Source organism: Anomaloglossus baeobatrachus, chromosome 6, assembly GCF_048569485.1.
Source record: "Anomaloglossus baeobatrachus isolate aAnoBae1 chromosome 6, aAnoBae1.hap1, whole genome shotgun sequence".
Lineage (NCBI taxonomy): Eukaryota > Metazoa > Chordata > Amphibia > Anura > Aromobatidae > Anomaloglossus > Anomaloglossus baeobatrachus.
This window is the reverse complement of record NC_134358.1, coordinates 532,764,712-532,788,844: the sequence shown is the minus strand read 5'-3', so window position 1 is coordinate 532,788,844 and position 24,133 is coordinate 532,764,712. Positions and strand designations below refer to the sequence as shown.

The window sequence follows — 24,133 nt, the reverse complement described above, 5'->3', positions numbered from 1 at the left end:
AAAACCCATCCTTGTCCGACGTAATCCACAGAGGTCCCTCGATGCTCTCAGCTCTGCTACATGAAGGTGACAGGAGCTGCAGAAGACACCGCCGCTCCTATCAGCTCCACGCAGCAACTGAGGTGAGTATCGCGATCAGCTGATGTCACTGAGGTTACTCGCGGCCACCGCTGGATCCTCCAACAGTGACAGCAAGTCACTTGAGTGACAGCGATGAAGTCACAGGTGAGTTGCGGTCACAGGGGGAGGATCCAGCTGGCCGCGGGTAACCTGAGTGACGGCAGCGCTAATCGCGCTGCTCAATTCGGTCACTCAGGGGATTAGCGGGCACCGGTGAGTCCTTCACGGGTGACCGCTAATCAGGACGCGACACAGACAGAGCCGCGGCATGACAATGAAGTCGGGTGAAGTTCACCCGAGTTCATTCAGATCGTGCGGCTCTGTCTGTGTCTGCTGTCATCTGCCATTCAGCTCTGCTACATGGCTGTCTGTGTCTGCTGTCAGCAGCCATGTAGCAGAGCTGAATGGCAGATGACATAGTAAAAACGGATCCCCTACGCATTACACACGCATTACATACGCTAGGCAAGTCATTAAATTAAAAAAAAAAAGCATCGCACTTGCATTGCACTCTGACCTAACGTGAACTAAAATCAGCCGAGTTTTTTTCAGCCAACTCGGACCGATTTTACTCGCATAGATGTGTTTCCAGCCTTAAAGGTTTGATCCACCTTTTCAGTTCAATGATTACGAACATTCATGCTGGGGTCACGCGAGTTTATAAAAAAAAAAAAAATCTGCCTCATTCTCATCCGGAAAAGTGGGACAACTTCTTCTCACTTGTCATCCGTGTGCTGTCCGTGTCCAATCCTTTTTTATTCAGCTGCGTTGTACAGAGTTTAATGTATCCATAAAAATTGGACGTAATACTAATGGTCCAAAAGGCATCTGATCTTCTTCCTCGCACTGTACTGATTTCAGAGTCAAATAACAGCATACCGAATACTGCTGAGAAAAAAAAATGCAGATCAGCACAGTCTCGCTAAATAACATTGGGTGAATATGAGCCAATTTTTTTATGGATAGCACTTGGAGCAAAAATAGGGTCATCTGCACAAACAAACCCTAAGGGGTACTTTGCACACTACGACATCGCAGCTGCGATGTCGGTGGGGTCAAATCGAAAGTCACGCACATCCGGCGTCGTTGTCGACATCGGAGTATGTGAATCATTTTTAATACGATTAACGAGCGCAAAAGTGTCGAAATTGTAAAATCGGTGTAGTGTCGGGCATTTTCATAATGTCGCTGCAGCGACAGGTACGATGTTGTTCCTCGTTCCTGCGGCAGCACACATCGCTGTGTATGAAGCCGCAGGAGCGAGGAACATCTCCTTATCTGCGTTCCGGCTGCAATGAGGAAGGAAGGAGGTGGGCGGGATGTTTACGTCCCGCTCATCTCCGCCCCTCTGCTTCTATTGGCCGCCTGCCGTGTGACGTCGCTGTGACACCGCACGACTCGCCCCCTTAGGAAGGAGGTGGGTCGCCGGCCAGAGCGACGTCGCAGGGCAGGTAAGTGTGTGTGAAGCTGCCGTAGCGATGGTGTTCGCTGCTGCAGCTATCACAAGATATCGCTGCTGCGACGGGGGCGGGGACTATCTCGCTCGGCATCGCTACAATCGGCTTGCGATGTCGTAGTGTGCAAAGTACCCCTAAGAGTGAGAACATTTGGTTCAAAAGACTTGAAAATCAATAAAATAAATTTGTCAAACATTATCATAAGTTTGACAAAAGCCACTCTGAAACCAGGCAATTTAATTTCCGCACCTTATCGTTGGCCATACATAAAGGTGGTGAAAATTTGGTTTCCTCGACCTGCACCTTCCAGCTCATGTTATTACAAAGCTCCACTAGACCGGGATGGAAAATGTGAGTCGTTGTGCCGCAGTATGGCATGGAGGGAGGGAGAGGGGAGCGATCTACTAACACCCAGCCCGGCAAGTCTTATGTTCCCACAAGCATTTGTCTCCCAGCTTTCTGGCCTCGACTGCAAATATCCCTAGTTATTCAGTAATGCAGGAGATCAGGATGTATCACTGAAAAACTTAGCAGGGTGGTCATGTAGGACTTAATGAAAAATAGAAGCCCTTCCCTGGAGTAACTGATTGCAGAAGCACTACAGGCAAAGCCGATACGCTTTGCTGCCTGGAGTAGGGCCCGAGTGCCTGGTGCACAAATCTCCCATAGGCTCCAGGTTATGAATTATGCAGCTATCAATTTTGCAAGAGCTGTTTCCTTCCGTGGCTTATGCAGGATTACAAATCGGGGTTTCCCCCCCCCCCCCCCCCCCCCCCTGAAACATCTGCACTTTGCATCTCTTCCTCATTTAGTAAATGTTGCAAAGCTGCAGTACCAGACAAAGCCCATGGACAAGAGTGGCGCTGTTCTGGCAAAAATAGTAAAGCATACCCTTTGTCTTCCAATCCTGAAAAGAGTGAAATAGAAGTGGACCACAATTTCATTGCGTGTTTTTCCCAACCCTCTTTCCAAAATGGGGAAATGCTTTTTAATAACATCCAGTGATTTATTTGCAAAAAGGCAAAAAAATAATGAAATTTCTACTTGGAACAGAAGTAATGAGGCATCAGAATATTATTCCCAGCTCTAGCACAATATACTGTGTCTGGCACTTTGGTTTCTCTCCAGATATTACACAGCCTCCTGTAACAGTACAGTAAGAGACATTTTTTGGTTCTTGTCCTAATGTTCTCTGACCAATGTCCAAGTCATTAAATCATGTATTTGCCGATATGCGAAAGACCCCATCGAGTATAATCCTGCCAAATGTTCATCTGATGGAGCAGCGCACATTAATGAGTCCTAATCTGAGAAAAATCCAATACAGGTTGGAAAACTGTGCGGATGCAAGATGTTAGCAATGGCTGACAGCGCGGAGCGCTGGAATAATGTTCTTGTAACAAGGGTCAGTGAGCGCAGCGCTGGGTATTTCACCATCATAGGTATTGTTTATGGGAGTGGGTGGGGAACTGCAATTTATGTACCGTAACAATGGGTTAATAAACTTCTGCTGACTTTAATTTGTTATGTTGAAGTCAAGCTTCACAGCCCGCAGGCCCAGGAGGAAGAAAACGGAGGAATTAGAGAAATAAATGATCAAAACGTTACCATAAACACAACGATTTTACCCATTCTCTTCTAAAACCTTATAAAAAAAAAAAATCCTCTTGAGCTTTTACAGGCGACCTGTTCGGTTCTCAGAGGCTGTATGGGAAGTTTTGTCTAGTTAGGCTGCTTTGACACATCCGGTTTTAGCAGTGCGGTTCAATCCAGCTCAAAAACCTATGCAACGAATGCGGCGAAAAAAACCGATCCGTTGCATACATTTTTCCATGCGGCCCGTCTGTTTTTTGACGGATGCGGCTTGATACTAAGTATGCACAGTGCAAAAAACCGCATCCGGCGGACGGATGCGGTTTTTGCCACAGGACGCCGCATCCGACGTCCATAGGCTTGCATTGTAAATCGCGCCGGATCCGTCGTACAAACATACCAGGCAACGTTCCATCCGGCCGCCGCATGGGCTAAATATGCCGCATCCGGCAAAAAAACGGACGCAACGCAAGGCCATGCGGCACAATACGGCGCTAATGCAAGTCCATGTGGAAAAAACGCAACCGGCAGCAAAAAAAAAACGGTTGCATTTTTTCTGCAAAGCGCCGTATTGTGCCGCTCAGCAAAAAACGGATGTGTGAAAGCAGCCTTATACAGCGCTACATCCTATGTTCCGACATTACCGCAAAATACAGCACAGCGGCCAGTGTGGACTTTGGAAACGATTGATGACAACCCATGTCGGAGGTAGTTGGAGCCATATGGCTATGTGCCCACATGGTGTTTTTTTTTTTACATTCTACCTAACTTCTTTTGATCAATAAAAGCAAGGAATAAAGGTCCCAGCAAATTCTATGAGAATCGTGACTTGCTGTGCACACACTGCTTCTTTTTTCCGTGCAGATTTTGTTGCTAAAGAAAGAAGCAGCGTGTAAATTGTTTCTGCGTTTATTTTCTGCTTTTCTATAATCCTCTGCAATGCTTTATCATTACAGGGGAGTATAGCGCAATACTTCACCTCACACACCCTGCATACAGCATGGTGTGTGAGGCTCTCTAGCTCAGTAACCCGGGGTCATGATAGTGAAGGCCCAGGGTTACTATGGCAGAGATCAGGTCCCTGTGATCACATTCCAGGGAACTAATCGTCAGGGACGCTTTCACATTGCGTTTTGACCTACGGTCACTGGTCATCCGTCCAATCCCCCCTCTCCCCACCCCCGCAAAATGTGTCATATACGTTTCCTGCAGACGGACACCCGAACATAGTCTACTACGTCTGGGAGTCCGCCTGCAGAAGACGTATATGCCCGAAAATGGTGCAAGACAGAGCACACGCTGACTCCATCTGCTCCATTATAGTCAATGGCGCCGTCGGCGTATGCGTCGTAAACACATTTTGCGGGGGAGGGGGATTCAGACGGATGTCCCGACGGGAACAATGAACGTTGGTAAAAACGCAATGTGAAAGTGGCCTAAGCGATACCTCTCCCTGCCTTCTGAATGCTCTGATCGAACTAATCACAGCTTTCAGGGGGTTAAACTGCTGTGAGCTGTGTAGGCACCGCTCCAAGCAGAGAGAGCCGAGTCCCAACTGTAACATCAGCCGGAGACCCGGCAGCGATCGCCCGCGATCGACATGACTTAAAAGAAGCATGGAAAAACGCATATGAAAAAACGTGCAAATGCAATTAAAAAAAGTGTTGTTTTTCCTGCCAAAACATGTTGTTTTTTTATGTGCACATAAAGCAGCGTGGTCACATAGCCTATGGTTGTCTCTTAGCTTTACAAGATAGAAATGTAAATGAGACAAATTTCATAAGATGATTTTTATTTTTTATTATTTAAAGTTAAAATTATTTGGGATCTAAGAATCCCTTCTATAATGTTATGTCTCCTGTACAGAGGTGTATGTCACATCCTCCTATGGGCCCATATTATGCCTCTGTGTGTGACCGAGTTAATACGGATTCTCTCACAATAAGGCCCCTTTCACACGTCAGTGATTCTGGTACGTTTGTGCTTTTTTTTAAACGTACCAGAATCACTGACATACGCAGACCCATTATAATGAATGGGCCGGCTCACACGTCAGTGATTTTTCACTGCACGTGTCTCCGTGCGGCGTACCCGCGTGTGCGTGATTGCCGCACGGAGACATGTCCATTTTTTTCTGGCATCACTGATGTTCCACGGACCACGCAGTGGTGTGGTCCGTGAAACACGTGCCAGAAAAAAACGTGCTTTTAAAATAAAAATCATTTTAACTCACCCGGCGTCCAGCGATGTCCTCTGCAGCCCGTTCTCCCTGCTGCTTCTGAGCCGGCTCATTATTGTCGCGCATATTCATTATGCGCGACACAGCCGACCCGGAAGCAGCTGCTGCGGGGGTCAGCGCCGGCCGGATGCTGCACCGCGGGAGCGATCAGCACCATGGACAGCGGGAGCGGGCACAGGTGAGTGAATCTCTAAGTGCAATCACGGGCCACGGAGAACGGAGCCCGGATTGCACTTAGACAACCCACGTGTGCCGTGAATCATGGCACACGCAGGGACATGTGCGTGTTTTACACGCCAGTGAAAAATGTCACTGTTTTTCACTGACGTGTGAAACGGGCCTAAGACAGTGTTCACACATTGCAGACAATCTGCACCCAAATCTGCATATTCTGGCAGGAAAAACACTGCGGAAATAATGCACCTGTTTGCCGCAGGGGTTTTTTTTGCGGCATTTTCAAATGCATTTTTTTTAATACATATTTTTCATTACTTTCAATGGTGAAAACAGAGGGAAAAAAAAGCAGAAAGACTTGACATGCTGCAAATATTTGCTGCAAATTTTGAACGTGTGCACTACACTACAGATTTCTCTTAGGCTATGTGCACACTAGAAATGTCATTTTTCTCAAGAAACTTTCTTGAGAGACATTCTGGGAGTTGAAGATTCCCGCACCTGCGGGAAAAAAACGCACCAAATCCGTGGTAAAAACGCATGCATTTTTACCGCGGATTATCCGCGATTTTACTGCGATTTCAGTTGTTCCTGACACATGCAAGTATAGAAATTCCGAGGTATTCCGCAGGTAATAATGAACATGCTCATTTTCTCAAGAAAGTTTCTCGAGAAAATTTTCTCAAGAAATTTTCTTGAGAAAAATCCGCAGCGTGCGCACAGCTATTTTTTTAACACATAGGTTTTGCTGGGAAATGTCTGCAGAAAGATTTCTAATCTTTCTCAAGAAATTTCCGCGGCAAATCCACTGGTAAATCCGCGGGTAAAACGGTCTAGTGCGCACATAGCCTTAAGGCCCTGTCACACACAGAGATAAATCTTTGGCAGATCTGTGGTTGCAGTGAAATCATGGACATATTGTTCCATTTGTACACAGCCACAAACCTGCCACTGATTGTCCACAATTTCACTGCAACCACAGATCTGCCAAAGATTTATCTCTGTGTGTAAAGTGGCCTTTAGACTTTGCTGGCAGCAAGATATCCTTGCAGATTTCTAAAAATCTGCAAGAAAAAAAAACTTTGCAAAAACGCACAGTGTGCATCCAGCCTAAGGGTCCGCTCAAATTAGTGTATAAGTCAGACAGGTGCAATGCAAGAAAAAAAGGTATTGTGCTCAGACCCATGTTATTCAATAAGGTAATAGAGATCTGTGTTTTGTTTTTTTTTTTCTCAGCTGTATTCGGGCCTGAGAAAGAAATCTCCGCATGCTGCCATTAAACACATAAATCACGCAAGACTCCCCAATGCAAGTCTATGGGTGCGAGAAAAAAAATGAGATGCCACACGGACCATACTACTGTAGTGGCTTTGTTTTTTTTATGGACACATTACCATTCTGTAGCATAGAACACTGTAAATGGGCCTGGAAGTGATTGTACATTAATAATAACTGCTGAGAAAAGAAAACAGATTGCATACGGATGACAAGTGAGAAAAAAAATCGTCCTTTTTTGGATGAAAAATCAGATTAATTTTTCATGCTCTACTGTGAGCGCACCCTAAAAGGGGCTCCATGTGCAGGAAGGACCCCGGGGTAGAGGACATTGTGCTCACCACTTATATGTGAGGGTTATTCCCATGATCCATCATCACTGGTTACAGTTATATTGCCGCTCTAAGTCTAGATGCAGACTGTATAATATATGGTATAAACTGTTGCTCTCTCTTTCGCTTTCTCGTATTCTCTTCCTTTCTGCCACTTTCTTTCTCTCTCACTGTCTTCGTTGTAGTTTGTCTGTCTCTTTCCCTCTCTCTCTCACACCTTCTCTTACACTCTCCTTGTTTCATCCCACTCCTTTTGTTCTCTTGCACGCCTTGTCTCTTGTGCTCACTCAATTTCTCTCTACCTCTCTATCGCAGATGCCTTCTCTTTTGCTCTCTTAATATCTTTCTCTTGTTCTTTCTCTCTCCACCTCTCTTTGTCTTTCTTCTCTCACACAGCCTCTTTTGTGCTTTGTTTCCCTTTGTCTATCATATTTCTTTGTCTCTCTTTTCCCCCCATCTCTCTTGCTCTCTTGGTTTCTTTCTCTCCATGTCCCTTTCTCTCTATGTCTCTGACTATCTTTGTCTCTCTCTTGTATATCGTCACTTTTGCTTTCTTTCCTTCTTTCTCTCTATCTTCTCTTCATCTTTCTTCCTCTATCTCCAACTCATTCGGACTCAAACCTTTTCTCTCTTTCTTGCTCTCTCTTTTACTGTTTGTCACACTCCTCTTCTGCGCTTGTTTTCTGTCTATATTTTAATCTCTGTCACACTCCTCAGTTGCACTATTATTATTTCTATCTTTGCCTCTGTTTCATTTCTCTCTTGCGCTCACATTTTCTGTCGCACTCATATTTTGCGCTCTCGTTTTCTGTCTGTCACACTCTTCTTTTGCGCATTCGTTTTCTAAATCTGTCTTTCTGTCAGTCTCTCTTGCGCTCTCACTGTCTTTGTCTTTCTCTGTTGCACTCCTCTTTTGCAATCTCACTTTCTTTTTCTCTTTGTTTTATCTTGCACTCTCTTTCTGTCCCTGTCGTTCTCTCTGTCGCATTCCTTTTCTCTTACTTTCTGTCTCTGTCGTTCTCTGTTGCGCTCCTTTTTGTCTTGCTTTCTTTGTCTCTTTGCTGTTCTATGTCGCACTCCTTTTCTCTTGTTTTCTGTCTCTTTGTCGTTCTCTCTGTCACACTCCTTTTTTCTTATTTTCTTTCTGTCTCTGTCGTTCTCTCTATTGCACTCCTTTTCTCTTGCGCTCTCTCTTTATTTCTCTGTCTTTCTGTCTGTTATGTCTTGCACTCTCGCTTTCTGTCTGTTGTTCTCTCTGTCACACTCCTTTTCTCTTTGCGCTGTCGCTTTCTTTCTATCTCTTTGTATTTCTCTCTGTGTTTTATCTTGCGCTCTCGCTTTCTGTCTGTCATTCTCTGTCGCACTCCTTTTCTCTTTACGCTCGCGCTTTCTATCTCTGTCTTCCTCTGTGTTTTGTCTTGCGCTGTCACTTTCTGTCTCTTTATCATTCTCTGTCGTACTCCTTTTCTCTTGCTTTCTCTCTTTGTCTTTCTCTCTGTGTTTTGTCTTGCGCTCTCGCTTTCTGTCTGTCATTCTCTGTCGCACTCCTTTTCTCTTTGCGTTCTTTCTTTCTATATGTCTTTGTCTTTCTATGTTTTGTCTTGCACTCCCGCTTTCTGTGTTTGTTCTCTTTGTTGCACTCCTTTTCTCTTTGCGCTCTCGCTTTCTTTCTATATTTTTGTCTTTCTCTTTCTTTTGTCATGCACTCTCGCTTTCTGTCTGTTGTTCTCTCTGTTGCACTCCTTTTCTGTTTGCGCTCTCGCTTTCTTTCTATCTTTTTGTCTCTCTGTTTTGTCTTGCACTCTCGCTTTCTGACTGTTGTTCTCTCTGTCGCACTCCTTTTCTCTTGCGCTTTCGCTTTCTTTCTATCTCTTTGTCTTTCTGTGTTTTGTCTTGCACTCCCGCTTTCTGTTTGTTCTCTCTGTCGCACTCCTTTTCTCTTGCGCTCTCGCTTTCTTTCTATATCTTTGTCTTTCTGTGTTTTGTCTTGCACTCCTGCTTTCTGTGCTTATTCTCTGTCGCACTCCTTTTCTCTTGCGCTCTCGCTTTCTTTCTCTCTGTTTTGTCTTGCATTCTCGCTTTCTGTCTGTTGTTCTCTCTGTCACACTCCTTTTCTCTTGTGCTCTCGCTTTCTTTCTATCTCTCTCTCTGTGTTTTGTCTTGCACTCTCGCTTTGTCTGTCGTTCTCTCTGTCGCACTCCTTTTCTCTTGCGCTCTCGCTTTCTTTCTCTCTGTTTTGTCTTGCATTCTCGCTTTCTGTCTGTTGTTCTCCCTGACGCACTCCTTTTCTCTTGTGCTCTCGCTTTCTTTCTATCTCTCTCTCTCTGTGTTTTGTCTTGCACTCTCGCTTTGTCTGTCGTTCTCCCTGTCGCACTCCTTTTCTCTTGCGCTCTCGCTTTCTTTCTCTCTGTTTTGTCTTGCATTCTCGCTTTCTGTCTGTTGTTCTCTCTGTCGCACTCCTTTTCTCTTGTGCTCTCGCTTTCTTTCTCTCTGTTTTGTCTTGCATTCTCGCTTTCTGTCTGTTGTTCTCTCTGTCGCACTCCTTTTCTTTTGTGCTCTCGCTTTCTTTCTATCTCTCTCTCTCTGTGTTTTGTCTTGCACTCTCGCTTTGTCTGTCGTTCTCTCTGTCGCTCTCCTTTTCTCTTGCGCTCTCGCTTTCTTTCTATATCTCTTTGTCTTTCTGTGTTTTGTCTTGCACTCCCGCTTTCTGTGCTTATTCTCTATCGCACTCCTTTTCTCTTGCTTCCTTTCTCTGCTCTCTCTTCCCCGCTCTCTCTCAGTAGATTTGGCAGCGGCTCTGCGATGTTATATAGAGTTAAATCTGTGATTTAATGCAGCTAAAGATCATTATTATGACCATGAATGAAACTGCTGGTTACACAAGACATGGCAGCAATTTTGAGGGCTGACCTTCAATTCACTAGAATGCAGCTGAGGAATTCATTGCCTCCGCTGAATGTGAGTGACAGGTACCCTTGTAAGCCCGCTGACTTTATAATCAAAATGAATTTCCTGGTGTTTGAGTGGCCACTTAAGATTTCCACACAAGTGCTAACCATAAATGATGGAAGATAAGTCACATACAGTAAAAATGTTTTATTGTTGGCGCTGAATGTGCACAAAATAGCCATGAACTCAGATTTAATCTTAGATTGGGTCTCCGAGGAGCAGGTGAAGATGTCTTGTCAAAGCTGTTCTTTGGTGGGAATTGTAGATACAGAATAAAAATACACATTAATATAATAATATATAATAATAAAAGAGCAGGGATAGCCAAGAAGAACTCATTTACTCCACTAACAGAGAATCCTGGATTATAGACCTTTTTTTAAACCAGAAAACTCACAGGTCCAGGAACAGCAAGGGGGTCCATGCACCTGTACAGCAGTCTGAGGGGGGTACTGTTTCTCCACCACCTAAGGTATGGGAGCCTTCTAGGTATGCAAGTTAGCTGTCCTAGGGGAAAGAAAGCTGCTTTCTTGCACCACCTATTGAACGTAGCTCCCCTAGAGGTCACTGCTGCCCATTAAACACCACAACACAACTTAATGAGGACCTGTCTCCAGATCTAAAGTGGCCAGTTTGTGCTCTTATATTATTCATGTTACCCTGACCTTTTTTTTTTTTTTTTGAGGCGCCATATGGTTCCTGAAATATGGATCTTTATATTTAGCACTATATTTTGTAGCCATTCCAAGGGGGCGTGGCTCTCAGATCCTCTGGGGCATGTCTTTAATCTGCTCCACATTATTACCTGTGAGCCACGCCCCATTGTAAACACCAAATTAGCACTAAATAAAGAAAGCCTGTATCTCTGGGAGCGCATGGCAAATTTAAAAAAAAAAAACAAAAAACACACACACACAAAAAAAAACAACCAAAAAAAAATCAAACACAAACAAATGAGAATACTCATGGGAGTAGTGGGAATAGAAAAGGTAAATCAGTCCACTTTTAACCTGGTAGCAGGGTCCTCTTTAAGGCTCCCATACACAATAGATGAAAGTTGGCTGAACCGTTCGATTTCGGCAGGACCAGAACACCATCTGATGTATGGGTCTACCTACTCTCACCCTACTGATGATGCCGGAGGAGAGAAGGTTTGGGTAGCTAGAGTTTCGAATCTGATCCTGAGATACGTCGCTGACAAAGGTGCCTGGCAGTGGCTTTCTCCTCTCTTCTTGTTAAAACCACATGAACGCTAAAAAAAGACGAGCATGGCTCTGTTCAGGGCAGTCAGGAATGATAGTTGTTAACAATCCAGCCAACAGTAATCTCATGTGTATGGACAGTTTAGGATATCTAGCCTTTACTAAAAGGGAAAGACTCATCCGCAGACAGTTACTAGCAGGGGTAACGTTTCACCATGTAAAATAACAAACTTCCAGGTCTACCGCCAGCGCTTTGCTGTTGTTCCGATCTCTGTGTTGGGCTGCAGCGGTGACATCACGACTATAGCGCATATCAACACTGCAGCCAATCACTGAGCTCAGCTAGGGAGCACTCGCTATATTCGTTATTTTACAAGTAGAAAAGCTTTTGGGGACCACTTTTTGAATGTGAAAAACTCCTTTTAAGTTTGTCCAACAGTAATGCAGTAAGTCACTGATGGCATCACCATGTGCATTTGTGCAACCGGGAACCATATTATTTATTTTACGTGTTTATATAGCATATTCTGTAGCGGCATAATCACTGTCCCCATTGGGGCTCACAATCTATATTCCCTATCAGTAATGTCTTGGAGTGTGGGAGGAAACCAGAGGACCTGGAGTAAATCCACACAAACACAGGGAGAACATACAAACTCCTTGCAGATGTTCTCCTTGGTGGGATTTTAACCCAGGACCCCATTGCTGTAAATTAATAATGCTGCCCATTGAGCCTCCGTGTTGCCCCAGATTAGGCCTCATTCAGACATCCCTATTTTTTTTTTGTGTGGGCCCATTTTTACCATGTATGTAAAAAAATAAAAAACTAAACTTCTCCTACCCAATAAACAAAAAAGAAACAGTACTCGGGTAGCTCACGTATGGCATCAGAGCCACCGAGATTTTTCATGGTCCTGTAAATTTGAGCGGGCATGCTTGATTTGTGATAGATTATACACATGTCATGTCTGCTTTTTTTTTTTTGTGAACAGCCTTGATGCTACAATTGGTTAGTATTCTAATGATGAAAAAGGCAAACAGAAAATGTGAAAAGAAAATAGAAGAGTGAATTAGACCTTAGGCCTAGAGGACTACGTGGCCACTATGTGACACAGGATACTAATGATAAGTTGCGTGAGTGCGCGGCAGCACCACAGCTCTGTGCATGTTAGTGCTGTGTTCAGCCACAAATAAACCTTCTATGCTCCTGCTCAGTGTTCAGCCTGACAGCGCTACGGCCTCTGCTTCACTGCCAGAACCTGCTGTCCAATTTCAACAGAAAATTGCGTGACCTCAGCTGTGGAAAATGATTCAATTGTTATGGACATTTTCCCTAAATGCCTGCATGTAAATGCTTCTATTTAAGCTCTAGCTACTCTGCCTTGTCTGCTTTACATAACAGTGATTCTGGTAGATCCCTCTGACCAGGGCCGCAGATAAACCGCATGAATAATGAAATCCAGTCTAAGCAGTTAGGAAAGACACAGAGAAAAAGACACCACCGTCCTGGCCGCAGCCGACAATCCACCTCGCATTATTACACACAAGGGTCTGTTTTCCAAAACTACAACCTCTATTTTTATGATCTTCCTAACACTAACTTTTTTTTAGCGTTTTAAACAATTTTCATAACTTTTTTACTTTTTTTTTGCCATATTTCAAGTCCTGTGAAAAACAAGAAAAAAAAATACCATAAATAAAAAAAGAAAGTGCCAAAACGCATAAAAAAACAGTGGCTGATTAGACTGACTTTTAGACAGTGCAAGCTTAAAACGAATTGTCCAGGCATAACATATTGATGATGTATGAGGGCATGAGAATCAGATCAGTGGAGGGTCTAAGGGGTACTTTGCACGTTGCGACATCGCTACTGCGATGTCGTCGGGGTCAAATTGAAAGTGACGAACATCCGGCGCCAGTAACGACATCGCAATGTGTAAAGCCTAGAAGCACCGATAAACGATCGCAAAAGTGTCGTAAATCGGTGATCTGTGTAGCGTCGGTCATTTCCATAATTTCGCTGCAGCGACAGGTACGATGTTGTTCCTCGTTCCTGCAGCAGCACACATCACTGTGTATGAAGCCGCAGGAGCGAGGAACATCTCCTTACCTGCCTCCACCGGCTATGCGGAAGGAAGGAGGTGAGCGGGATGTTTACGTCCGTTTACGTCCCGCTCATCTCCGCCCCTCTGCTTCTATTGGCCGCCTGCCGTGTGACGTCGCTGTGACGCTGCACGACCTGCACCCTTAGGTAGGAGGCGGATCACCGGCCAGACCGACGTCGCAGGGCAGGTAAGTGCATGTGAAGCTGCCGTAGCAATGATGTTCTCTACGGCAGCTATCACAAGATATCGCATCTGCGACGGCGGCGGGGACTAATCGCGCTCAGCATCGCTACAGTCGGCTAGCGATGTCGCAGCGTGCAAAGTACCCCTACCACCCAGAACCCCACCAATACGCTTTGTACTTCTGCAGCTGCCAGATGTAAACACATTAAACAGAGCTGCAACATGTAGTGCCACTCATTGTGTAGTGGCTGCTGCCAGGAACTGCAGCTCACCTCCTAGCAAAAGAAATGGAGCTGGTCTGCCTGAGTCAGTGATTTATGCTGTTTGATTAATTAGGTGTAGGTTTAGGTTGAGTTCACATGTCCTGTAATCATCCATTAGAACAAATCCTGCAGAGATCCTTTGGCAAAAAAGTTGTGTAAAAACATTTTTTTTTGTCCATTGTCAAATCCCTGATTTCTGCCGGATCTGTTTTGTTTTTTTTAACATGGAAGTCAATGCAGAATGGATCCTTTAACGGATTGCTATTTATCTTCCATTTAAAATCTGATCCTGTAAAGAAAAATGGACGGCTAAATAGCATAACTGATCCGTTTTCCATAGACTCCAATGTTAAAAAAAAGAGGATTCGGCAAAAATCAGGTATTTAACAGCGGACAAAAAGGTTTTGTTTGCAGAACTTTTTTACCAACAGATTGTTGTTGGATCCATTCTAATGAAAGATTACAGGACACGTAAACTCAGCCTCAGCCTGTATCCTAGGTTTACACCACCTATTATTTGGAATAATGTATGGCAATAATTATGCACATTTTTGTACACCTGGGAGGACGTTCTCATTTTAGGGTACATCTCTTTCGCACATAAGCTGTCATCTTTTCAACTTGGCCATGACCCCTTGTTGAGCATGTCGGAAAGTGTCAGCCATAATAGATGTGATACAAGGCTTAGAAGACGTTTTGTTTGGCTCAAGTTAAGCCAGGATTTTGGCACATTTAGCTTGATAAATCCACTTTGAATATAGACATCAAAGGCCCTGTGCGCACGCTGCGGATATACTGCGGTGTTTGCCACGGATTTGCTGCAGAAAATGTGTCTAACATTGCTGCAGTCAATTCCCCAGCAAAACCTGTGGGTTTGAAAAAATGCTGTGCTCACACTGCGTTTTTTTATACCCGCGGATTTTCCGCTGCAAAATTAATGAGCATGTCGCTTCTTTTCCGCAGGTACCTGCGTTTTTTGCCATAGATAATGGTAAAAATCTGTAGAGACCAACCTGCGGACAATCCGCGGTAAATCCACAACAAATCTGCGGCAAACCGCACTAAAACCGCATGCGGATTTGGTTGCGGTTTTGGTGCAGTTTTTTACCGCAAGGAAACGTCTACTCCATGGCATAGGTCTGCTGCACTCTCCTATACAGTTAAACACTGTCAGCCGCCGTTTATTGAATGTTAGCCTATTGAAACTAAACAGTCGGGGAAAAGCCTCTGATGTATACTGTAGTCTAGGTGCACAGACACATTACCATACTTTGTAAAAACGTGATTCTGGAATTTGTTTGCAGCTTGTTATCCTGTGTCGGGCACCGATGTTCTCACATGTAGTGCTCCCTCATAGAAGAAGTTCTTCTTCATCTTCAGTCTATGCTATACAAGTCTGTGTTGCAGAAGCTGCAGGACATCATTATATACTCTTCAGATCCTGTGGACCTAATTTTCTGAAAAGCATGAGCGTATTCATTTCAATTAGTAGTGTTCTATAATCCTCAGAAAAGGGGGAAGCCAGCACTGCTTTGGAATGTACGATAATGCAAAATGAGATTTTTAGCAAATAATTGATACATTTTTTGAGCCGCCCCGGCCACGTGACTGCCTACTCTATATTTAATATTTACATTGTGCCATGCAGCCTCCTAAATTCATTAAAAGCAGAACCATATTGAAGCAACACATATACCTGTAACATTTCACAAACCGCTTCCATGTTCTCAAGGAAAGGCAACTGCGAATGAAGGCAATCCAGGTAACAGCATGTGCCAACAACGCCACACACGCCGGGACAATGTCAGAACTGACCCTCAAAGTGCCAGACCAGGGTCCATGATTGAAGGCGGAGCAGGCCCACGTATAAGGTGCTTAATTAACAAAGTCTGTGGACAAGGGGGAAGTGGTTGAATGTGAACAGCAAACAATATATAATTCTGATAGAAGCATAAGGAATTTTCAAACCAAACCAGGCGTGCATGGCATGGTGGGAGCCAGCCACCGGACCAGTAAACAATATTTTGTTGCTTCAATATGGTTCTGCTTTTAATGAATTTAGGAGGCCGCATGGCACAATGTAAATATCAAATATAGAGTAGGACCCCCCCATCGAGATTTGCAGCGACGTGGCAGGGGCGGCTCAAAAAATTGATCAATTATTTGCTAAAAATCTCATTTTGCATTATAGTACAGTTGAAATAATATGTGAATTTTCACTTTTAATTGTTTGCATGCTATTCCCAAGCAGTGCTGCCTCCCCGGTTTTCTGTTCTGTAATCCTCATCTTACTTTTCTAAGAGGTTCTGCAGCAGCACTTGACTTGTAAAAATGCAGTCAACCTGCACTTTAGGCTTTTGTATGGTCACACAATTGCTTAGTGATCTTTAATGTTCCTATAAGTAGGAGCATTATCACATATACACAGTAGGGGCATTATCACATATACACAGTAGGGGCATTATCACATATACACAGTAGGGGCATTATCACATATACACAGTAGGGGCATTATCACATATACACTGTAGGGGCATTATCACATATACACTGTAGGGTCATTATCACATATACACTGTAGGGGCATTATCACATATACACTGTAGGGGCATTATCACATATACACTGTAGGGGCATTATCACATATACACAGTTTTCTGTTTCTTATCTCAACCTTCTTTTGCCTCTGTCTCTTTATGTCCTATGTGAATTCTCATAATCTGTACACACGCTACTCTCGTTTCTGCAGCTGTATCACTTGCATCCTTTCTTGCTCACTTTTTCCTTTTCACTTTCTGAGGTTTTATTTTTTCTTCCTGCTTTTGTTCAGCGGATTCCTCATGTCTGCGCTCCCGCTCCTGCTGCCTTTCATCTGCATGGTCTCCATCCTGTACCTCCCTCACAATGTGGCCTACACAACATGACATGATACCTGGGTGAGCTCTCCGCAGCTGTTTTGATGTGATGACATTGCCGGCACTTTTATTACGGCTCGTTCCACATTGGCATTCGTCTCTAGTTATTTTGCTGGATATTCATGTCTCTGAACCATAAAGCCTCGGGGGTCTCAGTTCCCATCATTCAGAAATGTATTGAGATGTTTGTAAATGTGTTGACATTTTCCGTCTCTAATCCAGTTCGGTATGCAATGACACCCTGAAATTAGAACCAAGATAGCACCTGCCGGTAATGTTACGATTTTGTGCTTTTCATTTACAGGTTCTTCCGCACGACAGCAAAGCAAGGCGGCTCTTTGTAACAAGTGGCGGGCTTAAGAAGATTCAAGAGATCTCCACAGATCCTGGCTCCCCTCTCCAGGAATACATCAACACTATCAATAATTGTTACCCCGAGGAGATTGTCAAGTAAGGAAACACTGAATTCTTGGAAGCGTTCATCGTTGTGCATGGGCAGAGCCGCGCTATGGCAGATATGTCAGCCAAGAATGTAAATGACGTTACACGCTTGTAAAGAGGCAGAATAAAGGCCCCTTTACACACTGAAACATCGCTAGCGATATGGCTGTAACGTCAACGGCTTTGTGACGTAATAGCGACCTCCCCAGCGACATTGCAGTGTGTGACACGCATCAGCGACCTGGCCCCAGCTGTGAGGTCGCTGATCGCCACACATCTCTCAGGAACATTTTTTGGTCCTTTGTTTCCCGCTGCGCAGAAAGCATCGTTGTGTTTGACAGTGGGGTCCAACGAGCACCGACTCTGTGTAAGCGGTGTACGCTGGTAACCAGGGTAAATATCGGGTAACTAAGCAAAGCGCTTTGCTTGGTTACCCGATATTTACCCTGGTTACCAGCATCCGCCGCTTACAGGCTGCCAGCACTAGCTCCCTGCACACGTAGCAAGGGTAAATATCGGGTAACTAAGCAAAGCGCTTTGCTTAGTAACTTGATGTATACCCTAGCTACATGTACAGGGAGCCAGCGGTGGCAGCCTGTAAGCGGTGTACGCTGGTAACCAGGGTAAATATCGGGTAACCAAGCAAAGCGCTTTGCTTGGTTACCCGATATTTACCCTGGTTACCAAGCGCAGCATCATTACACGAGTCGCTGGTGGCTGGTTGCTGGTGAGATCTGCCTGATTGACAGCTCACCAGCGACCATGTAGCGACGCATCAACGATCCCTGCCAGGTCGGATCGCTGGTGGGATCGCTAGAAAGTCTCAGTGTGTAAAGGGGGCTTAAGTCATGATACAGAAGATGTCGGGGTCAAATCGAAAGTGACGCACATCTGGCGTCAGTAACGACGTCGCAACGTGTAAAGCCTAGATGCACCGATAAACGATCGCAAAAGCCTCGTAAATCGGTGATCTGTGTAGTGTCGGTCATTTCCATAATTTCACTGCAGCGACAGATACGAAGTTGTTCCTCGTTCCTGAGGCAGCACACATCGCTGTGCATGAAGCCGCAGGTGCAAGGAATATCTCCTACCTGCGTCCCGCCTGCAATGAGGAAGGAGGCGGGCGGGATGTTTACGTCCCGCTCATCTCCGCCCCTCCGCTTCTATTGGCCACCTGCCGTGTGACATCGCTGTGACGCCGCACGACCCGCCCCCTTAGGAAGGAGGCGGGTCACCGGTCAGAGCGACGTCGCAGAGCAGGTAAGTGCGTGTGAAGCTGCCGTATCGATAATGTTGGCTACGGCAGCTATCACAAGAGATCGTATCTGTGACGGGGGCGGGGACTATCGCGCTCGGCATCGCTACAATCGGCTAGCGATGTCGCAGCGTGCAAAGTACCCCTAAGCCGCATTGATGCACTGTGCCCTGCTGATCTGCAGTTCTACCACTTTGCAATTGGATATGATCAAATCGATTTGCATGACTGAGGTCCATTCGACACATCAGTTTTTCGTGGCCACTTGATGGGATCCTTGTGAACTGCCTCCTATCTGACAACATCCACCTCTATCTTTGTGATTAACCAAACTGGCGAGACGACAAGCCCGCTAATTAAAACAGGAGCCGCGATTGCTGGCAGGTAGGAGACGATTCTCAGGGCTCCTCCCGGCAGCCACAGGGTGCTGGTGGTCTTACCACTGGACCATGGTCTTGCAAATTTATTCTTTCATCTTTACTCTGTATAACACTAGTCTGCCCCAGGGGAAACCTTCATTAGGCCTCCGACACACATCCGTGCCGCCGGTACGTGTTTGGTACGTTTTTGCACGTACCGGTGGCAAGGAGACATGTACACCAATGCTACCCTACGGTAGCAGGCACACACACGTAAAACCACATGGAACGTGTGTCCGTGTCCGTTTGTACATGTGTGCGTTTTCAAACACGCTGACATGTCCGTTTATCTCTGGCAGCACGGGTGTCACACAGCCCCCACCCGTACCACACGGATGTAGTGTGGATGTGGTCCCGTGTGACACGGGCCGAAGAAAACTCACGTGTCAGAGAAAAAAAATAAATCTTTACTCACCTTCTCCATCCCTGCGGTCTCTGCTGCTGCTGTCACTTGCTGCCGACCGCCACTCATTATGCTCATTTAATATTCACTTCACTGCAGACGGCAGCAGCAGCAGCAGCGGGGAGTCAGCAGGACCGGAGACCGAAGATCAGTACCCTGGACAGCAGGAAGGACCACGTAAGTATGCAAATTACCGGTTCTCCGTGTGTTATCGCAGATAGCACACGGAGAAGACAGTTGGCCCGCACGTACCGTAGACAAGTACTTACCTACACGCAACACGCATGGAAAATACGTGTCTCGCGGCACGTGCGTGATTTTCACGTGAGTGTGGCAGAGGCCTTAAGCAGTGCAGTTCGTCAAACACTAACAGTGTGTAATATACACACTGTTAGGATTTGCATGTGCTAGCTGGTTTGAGTGGTACGCAATTTGCATATTTGTGGTCACTTGTCAACTCACTGCTCGTGCAGTGCTTGGCTAGAAGAGAAAAATCCTCATGGTGCATATTAATATACAATACTATATTAATAGGATTTGGCAAGATGCACAGTTTGCCGAAAGTTTGACCTTGTGAAGAAAACTCCTTCAACTTTTTCCAGCTATTATTACACTATACATTTTGAAGTCGTATTCTGTGACCCTGTTTAAGTGTGTTCCGCCCCAAATCTAACATATTAGTCAGCATAAAGCACTTGCCATAGAAGCAGCCCTGTATAGGTTCCCCGTCTTCACAAAATAGGGAGGACTTAGGGGACGGTGACCACGTTCTGACGCTAACCTACCAGGAATGAAAAGGTAGTGAAAGTGCCATGCACACCCTATCATTCTATGTGCAACCTGCACTAATGTTGTAAAATTATATATACTGTATTATGATTTGGCAAAGTTCAGCTTCTTCAGTAAATTGTGCCTCAATTGACTCTTCATCCTCTTCGTTTTATGCATTTATTTTCCCTGTTTATATTTCAGATATTACTCTCCTGGATATTCCCAGACGCTGCTGGAGAGGGTGGATCATTACCAGCCGGTGATTTCATGAGCTTGCTATTTATATTTAAATGCTCTATTTTATTACCGGCATTGAAAATCTATCTGTTTGGAGCACTATAAATATTTTATACTACGCTGTAAACAGAAATTAAAGACGTACTACCCATCTTAACGGAGTGTTGTCTGAAAGTTGTATGTTTGTAATCCACTCAAAAGTGGTCGTAAAAAAAACAAAACAACAAAAATAACATTTTAAAAGAGCTTATTTTTTACAGGCACTTTTTCTTTTTATGAAAGCAATTGAGATTAATAAGAAAATAAGAGTATTATTCATTATTCAGTGTCAATAAATGCGTCAAAAATCCACCCTCTATTTCTGGTGTAAAAATCTGTATCTCTGAAGTACACCTTGTGCTATTAGTAAATTACTTTGGCAGTACAAGTTAAAGGGAATGTGTCATCAAGAATTGACCTATTGTTTAAATTAGATTTTTAAATGGATTTTTTAAAATGGTTTTTAATTCTTTTTATTCAGTTTTTCATATTACATCAGTACTAAAAGAAAGATTCAGAAACCAATTTTCTCACTGGCGATAAATTCTAGTACTTGGCTCACGCATCCGGTTCTATATAGATAACTTTTCAGCAGTTTCATAATCATCATAGATAGGATTAGAGTACCAGATAACACTACTTGCACTAGTAACATACAGTAGAATCATAGAATCATAAAATATTAGAGTTGGATTGGACCTCCTGGGTCATCTAGTCCAACCCCCTGCTCAAAGCAGGATTCACTAAATCATCCCAGACAGATGTCCGTCCAACCTCTTTTTAAAGACTTCCATTGAAGGAGAACTCACCACCTGTTGTGGCAGCCTGTTCCACTCGTTGATCACCCTCACCGTCAAAAAGTTTTTTCTAATATCTAATCATCTAATCTGTGTCTCCTCCCCATCAGTTTCATCCCGTTGCTTCTAGTCTTTCCTTGTGAAAATGAGAATAAAACTGATCTATCTACAGTGTGACATCCTTTAAGGCCCTGTGCACACTTGCCGGTTTTTGCCGCGGATTTCCTGTGGATTTGCTGCATGTTTCGCTGCAGAAAATGTTCATAACATCTCTGCAGTGAATCACCAGCAAAACCTATGGGAAAAAAAAATGCTGTGCGCACTATGCGGAATTTGACAGCTGCATGTTTTGCTGCGGGATTCCCGCAGCAAAAACAATTGCATATCAATTCTTTTCCGCACGTCGCTGCGGGATTTCACTCTATTGACTGCAATGTAATCGTGAAATCCCGCAGGGAATAACGCAGGCAGCAAATTCTGTGCGGTTCATTGCGTTATTCCCTGCAGTATTTCGCGGTTTACCTGCGGTAATGTACATCGCTTGCCTGCGGTTTGCAGGGAAGTGATGTCATTATGACAGGAAGAGGAAGCAGAGCAGAGTAAACACACACAGATCACACACACACACAGACATCAGAGACATAGAACACAGACACAGACATATAGAATACACATAGAAAGCAAATGGAATATAGAAAAAAAAAACACGTGGGCTCCGCTGTATATTTACCGTCCAGCCGAGGTAAACACACAGCGGTGGCCCGGTATTCTCAGGCTGGGGAGGGCGAGGGGCAGGGTTAATGTCCCCTGCCTCCCTCCCACCTCCCGCAGCCGAGAATATCAGCTGCAGCTGCCCCGGGACTGTCGCATGCATTATGCGACAGTACCGGAGTGTCCCCGGCTCTTCTAGATGCCGTGATGCAGTGGCGATCCAGGTAATAAGGAGTTAATGGCGGCGGATCGCTGCCACTAAGTCCAGGCTTGATCATGGCAGCGTCTATGTGACAGCTGACATGATCAACCTGTAAGTAAAGTGAAAAAACACACACACCGAAAAAACCTTTATTTTAAATAAAACACAAAAAAGCCTCGTTCACCCGTTAATTAACCCCCCGAAACAAAGCTACGACGTAATCCACAGGTCCTGCGCTACTTACATCCAGCCGTGACTGAAACAGACACAGCGCTGAATGCAGCCTCGCAGCGAGACAGCAGAGGTAACCACAGGGTATTTCCCACGGCCGGTAATGTGAACTCACTACCAACCGTGAGAAATGCAGAGATCTGTCCTCTATCTATCTATCCATCTATCCCTCTATCTATTCTTCTATCTGTCTATTTATTTATCTATCTACTATCTATCTCAGAAGGAAATGGTTTTTTTTTGTTTGTTTATTTCAATGTGCTTTATTTCATTGAATGCAATAAAAGACATGTACCAAACCGCATGCGGCAAAACCGCGGCAATACCGCAAACAATACCGCGGTACAACCACAGCAAACCGCATGCGGTTTTCGGGTGCGATTTGCCGCGTTTTTTTACCGCGGGTGCGGTAATCTTTCAATGCCTGCGGAATTTTCTTGAGAAAATTCAATTTTCCAGTGCGCACATAGCCTAAGGTATTTGTAGACCGCTATTAGGTCTCCTCTCAGTCTTCTCTTTTGCAAGCTAAATAATCCTAAATCCTGTAACTGTTCCTCATAGGACATTATTATTATTATTTATTATTATAGCGCCATCAATTCCATGGCGCTTTACATGTGAAAGGGGTATACATAATAGGGACAAGTACAATAATCATAAACAGTACAAGACACAGACAGGTACAGGAGGAGAGAGGTCCCTGCCCGCGAGGGCTCACAGTCTACAAGGGATAGGTGAGGATACAGTAGGTGAGGGTAAAGCTAATTGTGCGGCGCTGTATCAGACTGAGGGTTACGGCAGGTTTTAGTCTTGTCGGAAGAGGTGGGTCTTCAGGTTCCTTTTCAAGCTTGGCAAGGTAGGCGAGAGTCTGATGTGTTGTGGCAGAGCATTCCAGAGTATGGGGGAGGCACGGACGAAATCTTGGATGCGATGGTGGGAAGAGGAGATGAGAGGGGAGTAGAGAAGGAGATCTTGTGAGGATCGGAGGTTACGTGTAGGTAAGTACCGGGAGACTAGGTCACAGATGTAGGGAGGAGACAGGTTGTGGATGGCTTTGTATGTCATGGTTAGTGTTTTGAATTGGAGTTGTTGGGCAAGGGGAACAAGGGGAAGCCAGTGAAGGGATTGGCAGAGAGGAGAGGTCGGGGAGTAGCGGGGGGACAGGTGGATTAGCTGGGCAGCATAGTTTAGAATAGATTGTAGGGGTGCGAGACTGTTAGAAGGGAGGCCACAGAGCAGGAGGTTGCAATAATCCAGGCGGGAGATAATAAGGGCATGTATTAGGGTTTTTGCAGCTTCTTGGGAGAGGAATGTACGAATCCGGGAAATTATATAATATATATATATATATATATATATATTATATATATGTTTTTATATATATATATATATATATATATATATATATATATATATTATATATATGTTTTTATATATATATATATATATATATATATATATATATATACCATAGTTTGCAGACCACTCAGCATTCTGGTCACTCTTCTCTGAACTTGCTCCAGTTTGTTGATGTCTTTTATAAAATGTGGTGCCCAGAACTGGACACAATATTCCACATGAGGTCTGAACAAAGAGGACTAAAGGGGGATAATGACTTCACGTGATCTAGACTGTATGCTTCTGTTAATACATCTTCTTAGAATGGTGTTTGCCTTTTTTGCTGCAGTATCACACTGTTGACTCATGTTCAGTCTGTGATCTATTAGTATACCTAAGGGGTACTTTGCACATTGCAACATCGCTACTGCGATATGGTCTGGGTCAAATCGAAAGTGACGCACATCCGGGGCCGGTAACGA

At 44.6% G+C, this 24,133-nt stretch overlaps 1 protein-coding gene across 2 annotated transcripts in view; it reads left to right on the top strand.

Annotated features, from left to right (window-relative positions):
• The window catches only part of SPAG6 (sperm associated antigen 6), a 266,300-nt gene extending 245,725 nt beyond the window's left edge, over positions 1-20,575 (top strand). The window contains exons 10-11 of one of the 2 annotated variants that reach the window (XM_075316806.1): positions 17,112-17,257; positions 20,298-20,575. In XM_075316806.1, coding sequence (XP_075172921.1) covers positions 17,112-17,257; positions 20,298-20,367 — 216 coding nt within the window. In that variant the 3' untranslated portion in view covers positions 20,368-20,575. The remainder of the gene's footprint in view (positions 1-17,111; positions 17,258-20,297) is intronic. The other variant, XM_075316807.1, reaches the window with a different exon arrangement.
• Positions 20,576-24,133: the final 3,558 nt, after the last annotated feature.